Genomic DNA, 19086 nt, shown 5'->3' with positions numbered 1-19086 from the left:
TAAAAATGAATATAAAGAATGCAAGATAAGACACAAACTTGCTTTCAGCCAGATAAACATATGATTCCAGACTTACGTTGCACATCCTCCACCAGAACTTCACTGGTACGGGGGCTGGGATCGGACTCACCAATGTCATTGACTGCAATGATTCTGAAGCGATAGCGCTTCAACTCACGGAGGCTTGGCACAGTAAATTCTGTGGTAGGGTGCAAGCTGTCAATATCATTAATTTTAACCCAGTCTGATCCACCCTCATCTTGAATCTGGATGATGTAGCCTTTGATTGGACTTCCTCCATCACTGACAGGTGGCTCCCATGTCAGCGTGACACTGTGCTTTGTCTTGTCAGCAACTACAGGAGCAGCGGGCATGCTTGGAGGAGCTAGAAATCAAAGCAATAGTTCACATTTTAGGGAAGTTTGAAACTTCAACACTCAAAAAGAAGATGTATTAGGATTTACTCACTGATGGGATCAACAGCAAAAGCAGAGTCAGACGGCATACTAAAAGGTCCAGTTCCTGCTGAATTGCAGGCTGCAACCCTGAACTCATACTCTGTTCCTTCAAACAAACGCGTCACCTGATTCATAAAAAAAGGGAAAAAAAATATTTTTGTATGTTTATTCCCCAAAAAAGTCTTGTTTTATTTCAGACCTTAGACAACCCACTCACCTGATACTCCCAGCCTTTGATACCCCTTTTGGTCACAGGTGTCTTGTTAACTTTAGCCCAGTATTCTGTGCCTTTTTCCCTCTTCTCCAACCAGTAGCCAATGATCATGGAGCCACCGGTTTCTCTGGGAGGTTCCCAAGTCACTGTCATGGAGGTCCTGGAGAATTCTGAAATAGCTGGTTTCTCTGGTGGTCCAGGAAGGCTAAATGGGTCTGTAATCTTGACTTCCTCTGTTGTACATGGGTCAGATTTACCAAAGCGATTCTCTGCTCTGACCTGGAAAATGTAGGTCTTATTTGTGTCCAAGTTCCAAACCTGCAACAAGCAGAGAAGTTGCCATTGTGGTCATAGAGTTCACATGCTTTTTGTTTAGTGCTATTGTTACGGACAAAGGGACACACCCCGTATTTCCTCTCGATTATGCTGTTAGTGACCTCCACCCATTGTGGCTCAGGTGGAGCTTCCTCTCCCTCCTCTAGCTCGGGCTGCTCTGTAATCACTTCCTTTCTCTCAACAATGTAGTTGGTCAACTCAGTGCCACCATCGTCAAGGGGCGCATCCCAGTTCAGGTAGCAAGACTCCGCCATAATGTTAGTCACAGTCAAATTCCTGGGTGGAGTTGGTCGGTCTGGGAGAAGAGCAAGTGGGTGTTCAGAACATATGAGCAGTAGATCTTGTTTTGAGTTTGTGTGCAGTGAGTTAACTCACCCAGGACCATGACAAAGACAGTGTGCTTGGCTGAGCCCATATTGTTTGAGGCCGAGACAGTGTAGCTGCCACGATCCCTCCGGTTCACCGCGGGAATAGAGAGGGTAGTCTTAGCATTCATCCTTCCAGTCACCTCGGTGTCTATCAGAAGAGTCTCGGTTGACTGTTCAATCACCACATCATCCTTGGACCACTCAATCTTTGGGATGGGGAGTCCAATCACATTAGCAGGAATCTCGACTGGCTCATTCTTTCTCACTATGATGGTGTCAGCTTTGAAGTGCTTCAGCAGGTGAACCTCAGGACTCACTGAGAACAGAAACAAATCACAGTAGTTCAATCTATCTCAAATGTTGAATCTGCAGCAATGTATTTTAAGGTTATAAAGTTGTTTGAGCTTACCTTCATCATCTTGGATGACCACAGTCAGTGGAATGGATGGCTCACTCTGTCCAATAAGATTGGCACATTTGATTCTAAACTCATACATCCAAGCCTCTTCCAGGCCCTCGATAGTCATTGAAAGGTTAGGGCACATCTCAGTGTTACAGGGCTCAAAAGCCTGTTGGTCCTGCCTCTTTTTCTCTACAAAGTAGCCAATCACAGGGCTGCCACCATCATTACGAGGTGGTTTCCAGGCAAATGTGATAGAGTTCTTAGTGCGCTCTGTGTAGTGAAACTTCTCAGGGTATGATGGTGGGCCTGTAAAACCATGAAACAAGTTTGAGCACAAATCCATTTTCAAGTCTTGATGTCCTGACTGAAGTCAGTACCCACCTTGTGGATCCACAGCCTTTATAGGTCCTAATTCAACAGGTGGGCCCACGCCAAACTTGTTCTTGGCAAAAACTCTGAAAAAATACTCTTGTCCTTCCATAATGCCCACACACTCACACTTGGATGAAGCCGTTTCAACAGGCTGCCTCCATGTGTGCATCTTGGCATCTCGCCTCTCAACAATAAAGCCTGTAATGTCACTACCTCCATCATCTTCAGGGTCATCCCAGTTCAGGAAAATCATTTTGCGAGTAACAACAACAGGCTTCAGGTCTGTGATGGGTCCAGGGACATCTGTGAAGAAAGAACAGTGGCATTGTCCTTGTCACATTGGTACAATCTTCACACATTGATATAATCTATCTCCCGGTAACTACAATCAAACTGAAAACCTTTAATTGTATTGTTTGTACTCACCCATCACGTCTACCCTTGTCCATGCAGACTTTATGCCACTGGGGTTGCAAACAGATATCTGGTATTTGCCACAGTCCTTTCTCTGCACATTCTTGATTGAAACAATGCTGGTGTTGCCCTCGCTGAGGATTTCCACACGGTCTTTGTCAGGTTTGTTGTCATCTTTCGTCCAAGAGATAGATGGATAGGGTTTGCCAGTGACCGTGGCTGGTATGCGAAGTGTTTCTCCAGCCCTGATGGTAACCCCATTCTTGACTGATAGATCCAGTTCAATGACGGGCACCTCTGTTAGTAGAAAGCAATCAGTGTCAAAGACATTGAAGAAAACAACAAATTAACAAAAAAATAAAATAACCACCCAAGTGGATTACAATATCCTGACCTGCAGGATTTCTGACGAACACAGACTCTGTGAATCCAGGTGTTCCTTCTCCTGCGGCATTGCAGGCAATGACTCGAACGATGTACTTGGCTCCCTCACGCACACCGTAAACTGTGAAGGCTCGGGTCTTCCAAGGGCGCTCTGTAGACCTAGACCAATCTTTTGTTCCAGCCATTGCCTTAAGGAAAGGACACAATAAAAAACATTGTTTGGAATAAACCAAAGTATTTTAAGGATTTCTTTTGAGAAGTTGAGCTTATGTAATACATTGACATCCTGCAGTCATAGAAGCTGGAAGCCATAACCAAAAAAAAAAAAATAAATGCTCAGATTCCTACCTTGTCCACATGATATCCCAGAATGTCTCCTCCACCAGTATCAGCAGGTGGATCCCACTCCACATCTATTGAGTGGTCAGTGGTTTCCACTACTCTGGCTACTGGAGGTCCTGGAGGCACTGTGGGATAAAACAAATAAAGAATTCACAAACAAGTCTGTTTTTTTTTTTTTTAGTCATATAACCAAATTGCAGTGATAATAATTTGTTGATAGTAAGACAAGAGTGCGGGCTTGTGAACTACCCAGAATGAAGAATTTAAGTCAGTTTACGTACAGATTGGCGCCTGGGCAGTCTTTGGTTCAGAGGGAACGCTAAACTTTCCAGGACCGGCTTGGTTTTCAGCCGCCACCCTGAATATGTAAGTCAGACCCTCCAGCAAACCTTCAACATTGAGCTCGGTGTTTGGAACAATTTCTCTGAAAATCAGTACAAAAGAGCAGCATGAGTCTTTGTAAAAATTCAACAAGAAAAAAGGATTCTTTAGAGTCTTTTCTGACCTGTTGACACGTGCCCAATGGGAACTATTGATCTCACGTCGCTCCACCCAATATCCTAATATAGGGCTTCCATTGCCATCTGGTTCATTCCAAGTAACCAGCATACTGTTGGCTGTGATGTCATCAATGACTGGCTTATCAGGTGCCTCAGGAGGTTCTGATGACAATGAGATGAGACCATGTGCTTAATTAAGTGTGACAACTTTGTGATACCAATAAAATTACAGTTGGAAAATTAACCTTAAAAACTGAAAACATATTGAAATTCTACTTGAATGGTCATCTCTAATGTACATATCGGATCATACCAAAGGGGTTCTTGGCAACGACTGGTTTGGAGACACATGGAGGACCAGGGCCAAACTTGTTCTCAGCCACGACTCTGAAGATATATTCCTTCTTTTCAATGAGCTTGGGCACCAAGTAGCGGCAGCCTCTAAGTGTGGCAGTGACGGAGCTCCAGCCAAAGTCCAGCTTTGAGTTGTCCTTCTTCTCCACTGTGTAATTGAGAATCTCGCTTCCACCGTCATCCAGGGGAGGATCCCACTTGCAGATAACAGAGTTTTTCCTCACTTCCTCAAATCTCAAGTTCACAGGAGGACCCGGAGTATCTGAAGAAAAGAAAATAATTATTTCTTCACAAAAACTCTAAAGTTCTTTTAATTGCCATTGTCACTTGTTTGTACTCTTCATGACCCAACTGGCTGAAAAAAAGAAACACTCTTATAGTTCTGTTAGAGGTTTATTTCTGTTGGTAGGATGTTCTTTTTTATATATGATTGTCATCTTGCCTGTGTTCGCACTTTGCCAGCCTGATTCCTTTTAAATTCACATCAACGTTACATAGAAGCAAATAAAACTCAACAAAAGTCTTACCAAGTACGTTGACCTCACAGGTGGCAGAGGCAATGCCGTGGTTATTCTCCACCTTCACCATAAAGACTCCATGATCACGGCGAATGGAGTCCCTGATGACTACTGAGGACACACCTCTGTGGCTGTTGTCAATAGCCAGTCGCTCATTAATGGTGGGGTAATCATCTTCCTCCATCTCTGGCTCTGCGGCTGCTGCCTCCTCTGGTTTCTCCTTTTCTTTTTTCTCCTCTCCCTCTTTTACCTCTTCCTCCTTCTTTTCCTCTTTTTTCTCTGCTTCCCCTTCCTCTTTCTTCTCCTCCTTCTTCTCCTCATCCTTCTTTTCCTCCTCTTTCTTTTCCTCATCCTTTTTCTCCTCCGCCTTCTTTTTTAGGGGTTTCTCTGGCCTCTTGCGGAGCTGCTCAGGCTGGATCTCCTGGTTGTTCCAGTACCAGGTGATCTGAGGGTACGGGGAGCCTGAAATGTTAGCGTCTAGGCAGATTTCACAGCCTCGCCTCACGCTGAGACCAGACTGCAGGCTGCCACTTAGGAAAACCTTTGGAGGATCTAAAAAAGAAAGGTAGAAGGAATTCTCAGAGTATTAAGATAAATTTCCAAAAGGCGACAAACATTTCATAAAACATTTTCTGTTGCCTCACTCCAGACCACGGCATCCTTACCGATGGTGTCCATTGCTTTAACAAATGGCGTGTTGCGGGATGGCTCACTCATCCCAGCTGCGTTTTCAGCTTTTACTCTGAAAGTGTAGTTCTTGCCCTCTGTCAGTCCTCTGACAGTGTAGGACAGGACGGGTACCAAAAAGTCATTGCACCTCTCCCATTTGTCCTCCCCTTTCTGTTGCTTCTCCAAAATGTAGCCCATAATCTTGGCACCTCCATCATACATGGGAGGCTTCCAAGTCAGAGTGATGGTGCTGGATGTGGGGTTATGAGTCTCCAAGTCCACAGGTGGATCGGGAGCATCTGGACCAAAGGACACATTTCACTTGGACACAGTCTAAAAGTTTTAACATGTTTTTTTTTTGGTCATTTCTCAAACCTTCTTCATGAACATCTTAAAGACCCACTCCAATGGAAATTTAACAGAAAAACAAGTTTCCATTTATTCTTATATAAAGAAAATGTATCAATCTTACGTTTCTGGTCCTCGGCAATAACTGGGTTACGGAGCTCAATGAACTCCCCGCCTCCAATCTTATTGACGGCCTGGACTCTGAAGTAGTACTCTCCGTTGGGGATGAGGTCTTTGACTGTCCAGCTGACCTTGTTCTCTCCGGACATCATGTTGACATAGGTCCTTCTCCCAGCTTCACGTCGCTGCAGAGCAACAAATATAACCAGAAGATAAACATTATTTTTATGGGCTCTGTCAAACTATTCTGTATGTATAATGCTGTGGGTCAGTTTAAATTTAACCGCAGGCTGCTCTTTGATTATATTTGCTTTATTTGAAGGTTGTATTTTCGAAAGAACTTTAGTAAATGTCTGAAGACTAAAGTTGCATGAAAAGGCATGGCTCGTAGTCTTTGCTCTGATTCATCAAAAGGTGTTCCATCAGATTGAGGTCTGACCTCTCTGCAAGCCAGTCAAGTTCTTCTGCACCATGAGGATACCACACCTTACTACCACTACAATGTCACACCATACTACCACGACAAAATTACACCATACTACAACAATATTATCACACCATACTACCACAACAATATCACACCATACTACCATTCCATACTTTACTACCATACCACACCTTACTTCCACTACCATATCACACTATACTACCACAACAATAATCACAATATACTATCACTACCATACCACACTTTACTACCACTACCATACCACACCTTACTACCACTACCATATTACACCATACCACACTTCACTAACACTATTAAACACCATATTACTACCATTATTATACCACAACTTACTACAATACTACAATACTTTAATACCACTATTACACCAGACCTTAATACCACTACCATATCACACCTTACTACCATTCCCAAATCACGCAATACTACCTTTACCATACCACACCTTATTACCACTGTTAAACAACATATTACTACCATTATTACATCACACTTTACTACTACTACAATACAACATCTTAACACCACTATTATACCAGAACTTAATACCACTACCATAATCACTCCATACTACCACTACTACGCAACACCTCATTTCCACTACAATACAACACATTACAACCACTATTATACAACACCTTACCACTACAGCCATACCACACCATACTAATATTAATACCACTACCATATACACCACGCAATCACACCCCACTATACTCCCTTATCAATGCCACAATGAAGGATCCCATGTTTTCTATTGTGCAGTCATGTTGGAACATGGAAGACTCAATTCTCAGCTGTCCCCCCCAAAGATATAGAAGTTACTTGCGGAAGGAACTCAATTAAATAGACAACCATTTCATATTTGGCGAAATTTTCTAACTTATACCATTAATAATATAATGTTATTGGAGATATTCTTTTGTTAAAGTATTACTCTAAACAAACTACAGAACCTTTTGGCATACATTAGGTGGAGTATAAAATTCTGGCATCTCAGACCTGCAGGACATAGTGAAGAATTGGACTGCCACCATCATAATCAGGAGGATCCCAGGACACTTTACAGGAACTTTTAGTGATCTCAGAGGCCACTATCTCCTTACAAGGTCCAGGAAGACCTGAGAACCGAGAAACAAACATATTTAGCAACATAACATTGGCAAGTTTACAACATCAGAACGCAAGTTGTCCAAAATAGTGTTTGTAACAAGCACATACCAATGACTTTGACATTGATAGTGGCACTAGCACTTCCAAGTTTATTCTCCAAAGTGACTTTGTATACTCCAGCATCAGGGTGAACGCTGCTGTCAATCTCCAAGTGTAGAGATGTGTACTCCTTTCTGTTCATAAAATAAATATGTATATATTTGTCATTGCTGATAGTTTCAACACCATTCACCTTAAATGGATAGTAAGTTAGTACTTGTTTTTACATGCAATTATGCTATTCCAATGGACCGGATACAATTGATTTCCACATTTTTGAGACTTATAATTCTGTTTGTATACCATAATAGTGTTATACTTAATATTTTCATAAAGGGCTACTTCAAATTACTTTTCTCCGTAATATTACCTCTATAGCTAGCGTAATTGCTGTCCTGTTGGGACTGTCACTGACCTGAACCCAATGCGTTCATCAGCTTTCAACTCTTTGCCATCTTTATGCCAGGTGACTCTGGGGGCTGGGACAGCTTTGAAGGGAACTGGGATATGAAGCTTCTCTGTCTCCACGACAACCAGGTCCAAGGTCTGAAACTCCAATGTTGGGTTACCTGGAACGACAAAAAGAAAGGATCTCAGATGGAAACTTGTGACTTTATGTGGATTTGTGCAGGATTCTCGCTCTTCTTGAGGCAGAGATCCATGCTCTTTCTGCTCTTACAGTCTGAGTCTTTGGCAAAGACGTTTTCAGAGATGTCCGAGGGTTCACTCTCTCCGACAGCGTTGATGGCCCTCACTCTGAAAATGTACTCCTTTTCAGGAACCACGCCCTCCTCCGCTTGGTACTTCAGCTCCTTTACTGGGCGAGAATTGACCCTCATCCATTTCTGTGTTCCAGCTTCACACATTTCAATGTGGTAGCCACGAATTGGGGAGCCCCCATCCTGCTGTGGAGGCTTCCAGGCAATGGACAGGAAGTTCCTGCTTGCTCCGGTAACATGAAGTTCGATGGGTGGTGAAGGTACGCCTGGTGGGACAGACATATTAAGTGTTTCTAGGTGATTTACTTTTGTCAGTTGTCTAAAACGAAACTATGGACCATGTTACACCAACCTGTGGGATCCTCAATGGTGAGGATTTCGGTGGGTTCGCTCGGGTGTCCAACTCCAGCCTCGTTCTCGGCACGGACCTGGAACTGGACTTCTGTTCCTTCAATGACGTCCGTTACTCTGTACTTGCAGTCTGGTCCAGAGGTTTTGCCACATTTTACCCAGCGGGTTCCGAGTTTTTCCTTCTTCTCAATGGAATACCTGTAAGAAAGCACAACGTGGGAGATTTCAAACAAGCACCCTAGCTTTAAGTGAGCTGTTTACATAATTCAGGGACTACTTCTTAAAAGGAATATATCAACTTGTTAATTTTTCGTATGACATCTGCTAGGTTGCAACAATGCCTATTTTGTGGTATAGAGAAAGCTTTGGTAACTTTTAATTAATAAAGCCTGTTGAATGGTTGGGAGACCTGAACAAAAGAACATCTAAAAGAAGTCTGTTTGGGTTTGTGTCTGGCTTTGACCTCAAATATTGGACATACAGTGCAACTAAGGATTTGTGTGACAACTCCACTGAACTATGTCTGTTTCAGCAAGTATCACAATTTAAATATGACATGCCCAACAAGCCTCTCATAAAAATAAGTTATTACAAAGGACTATTTACACATTCAAAAAATATGCTTAATCCCTCAAACCCAAAGTTTTCTGTAAATACATAAGTATTAAAAGAAAATACTTCAAAATAAAAATAAAATAGTGCAAGTATATTATCAAACACACTGTTATTATCTATTGGTGTAGCTTTCCTGTCAGTGTAAGGAGAAATGTTCACCTGAGAATGGGTCTGCCACCATCATTTTTAGGCTCCTCCCATTGCAGGTCCACATATTTCTTAGTCACAGCATTGACAGTCAGAGCGTATGGTGGACCAGGAGTGGCTGCAAAGCAAAGATATTTTTTTTAAATTTTTGTTCCACTTTCATTTCCTTACATCGTCTCTCTGACTCACTGAAGGTGTCTTTAGCTAGAACAGAGTCCTCCAGCTCACAGAACGGCCCGACACCCACTGCATTCTCTGCAGCGACACGGAAGACGTACAGCGAGCCCTCATTGAGCGGGGTCACCGTATACTTCAGCTCTTTGACTGTGGTGTCCACGGCCTGCCAGCCTTTGCGCCTCACGTCGCGCTTCTCCACCACGTAGTTGGTGATGCGTGATCCTCCGTCACGCTCAGGTGCCGTCCACTTCAGCTCAGCACTGTTTCTGCTGATGCTGATGACCTCCAACCATCGCGGAGCTGATGGAGGATCTGGAAGGTTTCGGAGAAAATTTGCTCATTTCAGGTTGACACGATCATGTTATGATTTATTGACAGAGTAATGGTGTGTTTAAAGATGTATCTATCATTTTGTGGCGACAGTGGCTCAGGCGGTAGAGCGGGTCGGCCAATGATCGAAGGATAGGCGGTTCGATTCCGGCTCCCGCCAGCCAAGTGTCGTTGTGTCCCTGGGCAAGGCACTTAACCCAACTTGCCTCCAGTGTGGCTCCACTGGTGTGTGGATGCGTATGAATGTTCCGGTGATGGTCTGATGGTCAGAGGGGCCGTAGGCGCGTACTGGCAGCCACGCCTCTGTCAGCCTGCCCCAGGGCAGCTGTGGCTACAATAGTAGCTTACCGTCACCAAGTATGAATGAGGTGTGAATGAATAATGGATGCACAATGTAAGCGCTTTGAGTGTCCTGAAAAGCGCAGATAAATCTAATCCAAATCTAATCCATTTGATCATTAGAGAGATAAGGTTGTCTCATGTCTGTGGACATGATTGGGACGACATGCTGACTATTTAACATCTAATGTTTAAATATCTAAGTACAACTAATATTGCCAGTACATCCAAATTATTAAAATGTATATCATTTACAGATTACATAACTTTTTTTATGAAGGAACAAATCTAGTGGATGTTATTAAAGAGAAAATAGCCTTCTTGGCTAACTCTGGCTTTTTTAAAACCATGTTTAATTTTTAATCATGTGTTTTGTTTTAAATTGCATTGTCCCCTTTCTAAAAAAAATAAACTAAAAAAAAAAAAAAAAAAAAAAAGATACAAACATAGTTAGCAAAGATAAAAGTATGATTTGGTAACAATAAATTATCTCTACGCTGTGAAAAGTCATACTTTATGTTATTCAGTATTAGAAAAATAAAAACAATAACATTTATGTAAGCATTGGTTGTACTAGCATTAAAAGGAAAAAATAAATTAAGTTTCTGGGAGTAATAATTGATGACAGATTTTCTTGCAAGCCTCACATTAGTAGTATAAAACAAAAATAGCCAAAGTAATTGCAATTTTACACAAGCTGAAATGGTCCCTGCATTACATTTACAATACAACTCTATGATTGCTCTACACACTCTATACAGTTTAGAAATTTGGGGCATTACTTATAAAACATACTTAATCCCAGTCTGAACATTACAAAAAAAGGCATAAGTATTGTTACAGTACGTAAATATCCCATCAGGACCCCTATTCAGTAATTTAAAAATACTTAACTTTAGTGATCTGGTTGATTATAGAATTCCCAACTTTATGCACAAGGCATCCATGACACGGTTACCATTCAATTTACAGGTTAAATTCAATAAAAGACAAAGTCATATCTACTTAAATCCAAAGTTTAGAACAAAGACATTGGAAAGATCTGTCTCAGTATATGGTCCCAACATATGAAATAAACTGGACAAAGAAACTAAAAATACAAAAACAATTGCTCATTTAAAAGAATTATGAAAAGTGAGATGTTAAGAAAATTATAGATAATTTTTAGAAAAATTACTTCATAAAACTTTAGGTAGTTGATGCTAATGCGTAGGTAAATATGATTAAATGAGGGTTTGTGTAGATAACTGTTTATGTAAATGTGTATGTATTTGTGTTTATATTTTTATTTAAAATGTAGGCTGTGCATAACATTTATGTAGAGATCATTTTTATTATCTTTGTTTGAGAAGTTGTGGGTAGTTGTGGGTTTTCTCTTACTGAGTCTCTCTTTGCAGAGCACTGGTTCGCTGGGCTCGCTGGGTTCGCTTTCTCCAGCAATATTAACTGCTCTCACTCTGAACGAGTATTCCTGCTTTTCCATCAGGCCCTTCAGGAAATACTCCAAGCCACTAATGTTCTCTGCCACTCTGATCCAGTCAGTGGTTCCACTCTTCAGCATCTCAATGACATAGCTGTCGATCTTTGCTCCTCCGTCATGCTCTGGTTTAGTCCACATCAGGAAGCACGAGGTCTTAGCCACGTCTTTGACTGTGGGCTTACCTGGAGCCCATGGAGGATCTAAAATAGGCACAAGATGACTATTAGTAACATGTTACAAATATTTTATTGTAAAACTGAAATTGTTTTTTAAAGATACCTATAGGATCTTTGATCAGTATTGGGTCTGTCTCCTTGCTGGGTTTTCCAGTCCCTGCCAAATTCTCTGCAAGAACTCTAAACTTGTATTTTTTTCTGGTAGGGAGGCCTTTGACCCTTCAGACATGAACATTTTTTATTAATACAACAAATTCTACCAATGACAGTTGGTTTCAGGTGTCATTTGGACAGCAAGTCTAACCTGTAGTTAGTGTCTTTGATGGGCAGTTTGTTGCATCGGATCCACTTGTCATGGTCAGCCTCATATCGCTCCACCCAGTAGCCTGTAATTGGACTTCCACCATCCTCATCTGGTTCGTACCATGTCAGTGTCAGGGAATCTTTGGCAATATCTGAGCCTTCCAATTTGTAGGGAGCTCCGGGAGTGTCTAAAGACAAACAGCCAGCACTTGATGAGAATCTGCAGCTTAACATTTGATCATTCAGCTTTTATGTAGCTTCGTACTTCAAAGGAAGACAAGCAAAAAAACATAAGCAAAAGTGTTTTTGTCTGGTAACTCACCGAAGGGGTATCTGGCAATGATAGATGGGTGTTCAGCGGCTGGACCAACGCCAAACTGGTTCTCAGCAAACACTCTGAAGACGTATTCCTTGAACTTAACCAGGCCCACAGCTTTGTAGGTGGTCTGTTTAACAGTGGAGGACAGGCGATGCCAGATCTCGCTGTCAGCAGCTCGCCGCTCAACAATGTAGTTGGTGACTTTTGAGCCGCCGTCATCACGTGGAGGATTCCACGCCAGAAAACACGTTTCATTAGTAATTTCAGAAATGTCGAAAGCGGCAGGAGGACCAGGTTTGTCTATTTTGAGAAGAAACGTGTTATACTGTATATCATATATATTTGAAAAAAGAGCGTGTTATTATCTTTAGTCATTCATTGGTCTTACCGAGGATGTTGACGTCCACAGTGGCCGTAGCACGACCACTGCTGTTGGTAGCTTCTATGATGTAGGTGGAGGTGTCATCTCTCGTGGTCTTGGCGATGGTCACAGTGGAGTGTCCAGGTTTGGTGTCAATCGTCACCCTGTCATCTGGTTTAAGGACCAGGTCAGCCTTGGTCCATTTTACACGGGGCTCTGGCTTACCTTTGACCTCAGCAGGGAGTTCAATCTTACTGCCTGCATTGGCGGTGAGGCCAGCCAGCAGTTTAGCGTCCAGCTGAATCTCTGGAGCCTCTGTAGAAGAAATATGAACACCAAGTTGAAATTGGTAGCTTAGAGACAGAAGTTCATTTTTTTTTCTAGTCAGAGAAAAAAAAATACTTTAGAACATTTGAAGAAAGTTCCTTTACTAAAAGAAAACATCTCAAAATATGCTTCACACTGAAGTGAAAAAGAAGAAAAAGAAATATGAACACCAAGTTGAAAATGTTAGCTTAGGGACAGAAGTTCATTTTTTTTTTTCTAGTCAGAGAAAAAAAATACTTTAGACCATTTGAAGAAAGTTCCTTTACTAAAAGAAAACATCTCAAAATATGCATCACACTGAAGTGAAAAAGAAGAAAACATCACAGACACCTTTGGGATCAACGGCCTGGATCTCATCTGTGGCCTTGCATGGCTGGCTGGCTCCAAGTCGGTTCAAAGCGCGAACTCTGTATGCGTACCATTGGCCCTCAATCAGACCTGTAACTTGGCACTTTAGTTCAGGAACCATGTCTCCACAGGGCTCCCACTTGTCAGTTCCCCTCTGGCAGCGTTCAACATTGTATCCACGAATGCTGCTGCCACCATCATACTTGGGTGGTTCCCAGGTCAGGAAGATGCCGCTGGCTGACTTGTCTCTCCATTTCAGGTTTTCTGGGGGGTCTGAGACAGCTGTAAGGAAATTAAATAATAATAATTATAATTTGTATTTTTCTTTTTTTTGCCAAGCATAACTCAATGAAGAAAACAAGTTAAATCACATTGCCATCTGGTGGAGATGCACGATACTCTTGACTGTTTTCAGACAGTCAAGTTTAGAAAAAGGAATTAGTTTGCAACTAAGGCAGAAAAAACCCCAAAACACTAAAATAATTGCAATTGTTTGTGCAACTTACTTGCTGGTGAAGAGACATTGACTGGTTCATCAATGTATGCTGGCTCTCCTGGTCCACACTTGTTACAGGCAGTAACTCTGAACAGATACTCTTTCCCTTCAACCACATCTGTGACCGTGTACTCAAGATCTTGGATTCCTGTAATCACCTGAGAAACCATTTCAAATCATCACTATCAGGCTGCGCTTGTGTCAAAAACAGAGGTACTGGTTTGTTCCTCAACATTTAGTGAAACATTATCTCTCTCATGGTGCTAATCATTTTGAGTATAACGTATATACACTAAGAATAGCAGTACAGAACAGTCTTGAAGCAACACACCTTGACCCAGGTCTTGCGGGATACATCTCGTTTTTCCACCTGATAACCTGTGAGAGGACTTCCACCATCATGCTCTGGAGCTTCCCAGCTAAGGTGGACATGCTGCCGTGTTACTTCAAGGACCTTGAAGTCCTTTGGTGCACTTGGTGCCGCTGTAAACAGGCAAAAATATGAGTTAACTCAAGTTTTCAAGAAAAGTCTTTGGAAAATTGTTGTCTTCTGGCGTACCAATGACGTTGACCTCGATCTCTCCTGAGACAGTTGTGACGTCATTTTCCAGGTGAAGTGTGTAGATGCCTTTGTCTGGTCGGACACTTGGGGTGACAACAAGTTCTGTGAATGTGGACTTGGTCATCAGGGAAACGCGCTCATTCTCAGCAGTTAGCTCCTTCTCTCCAAAGGTCCATTTGGCTACAGGAGTTGGGTATCCACTGATGGGAACTCTGATGGTCAGAGGCTGAGGGACGATAACCTCAATGCCATCTTTGAAACCGCTTAGGTCCAAGGTTGGCCCAACTGAGGAGTTTAGAAAGACATAACAGGAACACATTTTTGCAAACTAATTTCAGATATAATCTGTTTTTCTGTCTTTAATATGCAGCACCAGTAAGAAATAACATTACCAATAACTTTTGAAATTATGGGCTCTGTGGCTAAAACACTGGTTTGTCTGGTAACCACTTGCATATTTCACAGTTTTATTTATTTAAAAGGGAAGGACAAAAAAAAAAAACATTGTTACACTTTCAAATGTATCCGATGCCATGTCCACAGGCCATCTAGCTAACAACTAATTTGGAGATCAGGTCCCTGAGAATAAACAAAAAACAACGAACAACAAAGACACATTGCTTAATTAACTTATACATATCTCACCATGTGGATCATCGGCCAGCAGAGGTCCGATAGTGTTTGATGGGTCAGAAACACCGGCAGCATTTTCAGCAAACACCCTGTAGTTGTACTTGGTTCCATACTTCAGACCGGACACCTGCGAATAAGAAGAGGCGTTGGTGTTAAAAATGACAAAAACAATGTTTTCCAACATGTTCAAAGCAATCCAGGAGGCAGTAAGTATGGAGTTTGCCGTACCTTATAGAAAAGGTCAGGGCAGAGGCGGGCGTTGCACCGGAGCCACTTGTCAGTGCCGTCCTCACAACGTTCGATGATGTATCCCGTGATCATGCTGCCTCCGTTCTTCATAGGAGTCTCCCAGGTAAGCTGCACAGAGCTCTTGTTCTGGTCGCTCCAGGAGAGGTTCTGAGGGGGGCTGGGGGGCTCTGCAAGGAGCAGAAGGTGAAATCACAAACACATTTTGCAAAAGAGAAGCAGACTAGAGCTCCTTTAGATCTGAAGAGAACTGAAGCATGAAAGATGGAAAAGATGGATTTAGAAAGTTTATTTTTTTGCCAGCCAAACAAATGTCATTATATTCCAAGCAAATTATTTTTTATGGGTGGCATCACAGTTCTAATGTAAAAGACAAAGGGTTCCTGACTCCAGTCACTTACCGATAGGATCCATGATTTTGACTGGCTGGGAGGCAGCACTGGGCCTGCCAACACCAGCTTTGTTCTCAGCTTTGACTCTGAAAATGTACTCTTTGTTCTCAATAACATCGTTGATAATGGCGCCGAGCTCGTCAGCCTTAGTCAGCTGGACAGGAGACCACTTCACTGACGTCCGGTCACGCAGCTCAATGATGTAGGAGGTGATGGGAGAGCCTCCATCAGACACCGGAGGCTCCCAGGAGACTGTGCAGCCAAACTTTGTGACGTTTCCAACGATGACATTTAGAGGAGCATCAGGAACATCTGAAACAACAGAAGTCAAATCCCTCAACTGGAACGTTCAAACAGAACATGTCACATCAAAACATGGTTGATGCATCACTTCACAACTCTTGAGGAGAACTTGCTCACTCTTTTGATTAACGCTTGGAAAAAAGCCCCCTAAAGGATTAAAAAACTTTAGAAAACAAATACTTTCTAGATTATTTAAATCTATTTCATTACAAAGAAAGGCAGTGTAGAGTGACATCTTACCAAACTTGTTCTTGGCTTGGACTGCTTTGTCGGTCTCAACAATGGGACCGCTGCCCACACGGTTTCGGGCGCTGACTCTAAATAGGTAAAAGGAGTCCTTCTGGAGCCCAGTCACAGTGTATTCAGGACTCTCAGCGTGGTCTGTGGCGAGAGTCCAGGTTTTTCTCTTTACGTCACGTCTCTCCACCACATAGGCGATCACCTTGCTGCCGCCATCGCTCTCAGGCTCTTCCCATGCCAGGCTGACTTCGCCGTCTGCAGTGTCCACCACCTGCAGATTCTTCACTGGGCCAGGAACGTCTAGAACAAAACAACTTAACCAATTAATACAGAAATCAAAGATATTGAGACAGAGACTGATGAGTTTTGAGCCAGATACCAGCTCAGACGAGGAAAATGAAGACATTAATGAATCTATTTGTCATCAAGTGATGGATTTAGAACCATTACAGACCAAGGAAACTTCACCCTGCCCATGGCTGTTTCTGCGTCACCAAGCTTAGCTTTTTCAAACTCTGTGTTTTTGTCTGCTCCTGATCCATTAAGATTTGAACAAAGATAAAAGCAGTTATAATTTTCTATTATTTTATATACAATCCCCATTAGGAAAAAAAAAGAAAAAAAAAATGGCTAAAAACATTATTTTCATCGGCTTGTGTTTTTAAACAATTTAGTAGGGGTAACAAACTAAGTTAGTAAAAACTTGTTTAGCTTTGTCTTTTGTCCAGTTGTTTTTTATTTCTACTAAATTTACATGATTTTTAAACAACTCATTACTTAGGCGAGGTTTGTGGCAGAACAGCAGTCAGACATCACAGGACTTACCAATGACATCCAGGTTTATGAAGGCTTCTCCTCCTCCGTGTTTGTTTTTGATCAGGACTTTGTATCGCCCCTCATCAGACTTTTTGGGGTCCTTCAGACGATACTCAGTGCAGTCTGCAGAGGTGTGTATGTTGTCTGTGGGAAGACTCTGGTTATTGTAAAACCATTCAGCCTCAGCCTTCGGGTAGGCAGTGTAGGGTATCGCCATGACAATGGGCTTCCCAGCATCTGTGACGTAGCTCTGGTCAGTGGTCTTTATCTGAGGCGCAGCTGGTGGAAGGTGAGGAAATAAGAAACTGTTAAACACATATACGCTCATCGCGTTCGTAGATGATTTTTTTTCCCAATGTTCTTGCTAAACCACCATTTCTCCTGATTGGATGCTAACCTGCCAGCTCCAGTTTTGCTTTGGCATCTTTGTCTTTGACGATGACTCTGTACTCTCCCTGATCTCTAGGTCTAATTTCACAGACCTGAAGTCTGTGAAGTTTCCCTTCGCTCATCATCTGGTATTTGTCTCCTTGGACAATTGTCATGTTATTCCTCAGCCACTTCACCTCCACTCTGTCTTTGTTGAGCTCCACCTCAAACACTACATCAGAACCTGGAGGCTCGAACGCATTCTGGGGTGGTCGGACAATCTCTACCGGGGTCTCTGAAGGATGTACAAGGAGAGTTGTAGGAATAGGAACTTGATGTGGAATGAGACAGTGGAAAAGCAGGCTGAGGATCTTACCTTCAACAAAGAGCCTGGCTCTGGATCTCTTCTCATCCACTCCGCAGGCATACTCACACTCATCATCAGGCCTGCACTCTTTGATAATCAGGGTGCAAGTACTTCCTTCTTTTAAAAACGTGTACCTGTGGAAACAATGAGGAAAATGATGGACCTAAAGTCCAAGTCTTTACACAACACTGTTTGGAAAATCTTGTCTAATTTAGAAGTCAATGCAGATGTGTGATTCAAGCCAATTCCACTTTTTTTCAAAATGTTGGAATTTTTCTTGTCTGGAGGAATATGTTACACCGAGGTTAAGGGAATTGCTGCAGGTACCTGGGTCCTTCTCTGATCTCCCGTCCATTCCTGTACCACTTGACTTCAGCTTTCTCTTTGGTCAGTTTGCAGGTAAATTCTGCGTCCTCAAACTCAATGATGGTCTGGTCTTTGAGTTGTGCGCTGAAGTCGGTCGGAGCTTCACTGATGATCAGCTCTGCTGTGGACTTGCTGTCTCCGGCCACAGCGGTGTATTCACCTTCGTCTGCCAGGGAGCATTCTTTGATGGTCAGGGTGTGCTTGTCTTTGTCGACGCGGTACACAACACGTTTGTTGAATGTGATTTCCTGGCCAGCTTTCATCCATTTCAGTGTGGCATTGGGCCTGTTGACCTTGCATGAAAAGCTGATGGTCTTCTTTTCTTGAGTGTCGACGTCTTCCAGTGGGACCAGGATCTTTAGACTTTCCTCTGAATAACACAAAGTTTGTCATTTTGCATAAATTCATCCTGGGCGATTATTCTGTGTTGCTTTGCATCCAATTCATAGCAGTTATAGGTTTCCTTCATGTGCAGACAAGGAAATTGCCCATGATCACTCACCTTTGACTGTGAGGCTGCAAGAGCTCTTGGCTTGCTCTCCTCTTTGGTTGGTCAGGTTTATGATGTAGTTAGCTTCATCTCCCTTCTGGGCATCTTTGATTCTAAGGGAGAAGACGTTGTCCCTCTGGACCATGGAATACTTTCCGCTCTCAAACAGCGTCTCCTCGTTTTTCAACCACTTGGCTTTTACTCCCTCCAAGTTCACCTCGCAATTCAGGACAATTTCTTGTCCTTCGTTACCTTCTGTGTCCTTTAGAGGAGTGATGACCTTCAGTTTCTCTGTACAAATCAGAAAATTGGGCAGCTGTGAGTCCACAGTAA

At 42.5% G+C, this 19086-nt stretch overlaps 1 protein-coding gene across 1 annotated transcript in view; it reads right to left on the bottom strand.

Moving 5' to 3' along the window:
* Positions 1-19086, bottom strand: part of ttn.2 (titin, tandem duplicate 2) — a 211120-nt gene that overhangs the window by 73332 nt on the left and 118702 nt on the right. Inside the window, exons 124-164 of the mRNA XM_036209774.1 lie at positions 18766-19044; positions 18225-18633; positions 17907-18031; positions 17559-17825; positions 17171-17440; positions 16346-16645; positions 15812-16114; positions 15393-15580; positions 15177-15291; positions 14529-14816; positions 14301-14452; positions 13980-14127; positions 13456-13755; positions 12826-13113; positions 12441-12737; positions 12120-12306; positions 11919-12034; positions 11540-11839; positions 9503-9802; positions 9326-9431; positions 8553-8749; positions 8161-8466; positions 7897-8050; positions 7491-7615; positions 7272-7390; positions 5805-5985; positions 5329-5631; positions 4673-5215; positions 4105-4407; positions 3797-3953; positions 3573-3715; positions 3298-3416; positions 2960-3137; positions 2578-2862; positions 2161-2454; positions 1786-2085; positions 1384-1692; positions 1077-1303; positions 676-990; positions 469-583; positions 77-385 (exon numbers count right to left, since the gene is read on the bottom strand). Of these exons, the coding sequence (XP_036065667.1) occupies positions 77-385; positions 469-583; positions 676-990; positions 1077-1303; positions 1384-1692; positions 1786-2085; positions 2161-2454; positions 2578-2862; positions 2960-3137; positions 3298-3416; positions 3573-3715; positions 3797-3953; positions 4105-4407; positions 4673-5215; positions 5329-5631; positions 5805-5985; positions 7272-7390; positions 7491-7615; positions 7897-8050; positions 8161-8466; positions 8553-8749; positions 9326-9431; positions 9503-9802; positions 11540-11839; positions 11919-12034; positions 12120-12306; positions 12441-12737; positions 12826-13113; positions 13456-13755; positions 13980-14127; positions 14301-14452; positions 14529-14816; positions 15177-15291; positions 15393-15580; positions 15812-16114; positions 16346-16645; positions 17171-17440; positions 17559-17825; positions 17907-18031; positions 18225-18633; positions 18766-19044 (9720 nt within the window). The remainder of the gene's footprint in view (positions 1-76; positions 386-468; positions 584-675; positions 991-1076; positions 1304-1383; positions 1693-1785; positions 2086-2160; positions 2455-2577; positions 2863-2959; positions 3138-3297; positions 3417-3572; positions 3716-3796; positions 3954-4104; positions 4408-4672; positions 5216-5328; positions 5632-5804; positions 5986-7271; positions 7391-7490; positions 7616-7896; positions 8051-8160; positions 8467-8552; positions 8750-9325; positions 9432-9502; positions 9803-11539; positions 11840-11918; positions 12035-12119; positions 12307-12440; positions 12738-12825; positions 13114-13455; positions 13756-13979; positions 14128-14300; positions 14453-14528; positions 14817-15176; positions 15292-15392; positions 15581-15811; positions 16115-16345; positions 16646-17170; positions 17441-17558; positions 17826-17906; positions 18032-18224; positions 18634-18765; positions 19045-19086) is intronic.

The sequence above is a fragment of the Oryzias melastigma genome, linkage group LG21 (genome assembly GCF_002922805.2).
Source record: "Oryzias melastigma strain HK-1 linkage group LG21, ASM292280v2, whole genome shotgun sequence".
In the NCBI taxonomy this organism is placed as follows: Eukaryota; Metazoa; Chordata; class Actinopteri; order Beloniformes; family Adrianichthyidae; genus Oryzias; species Oryzias melastigma.
Note: the sequence above shows the minus strand (reverse complement) of the source record. Positions and strands in the feature narration are given on the sequence as shown.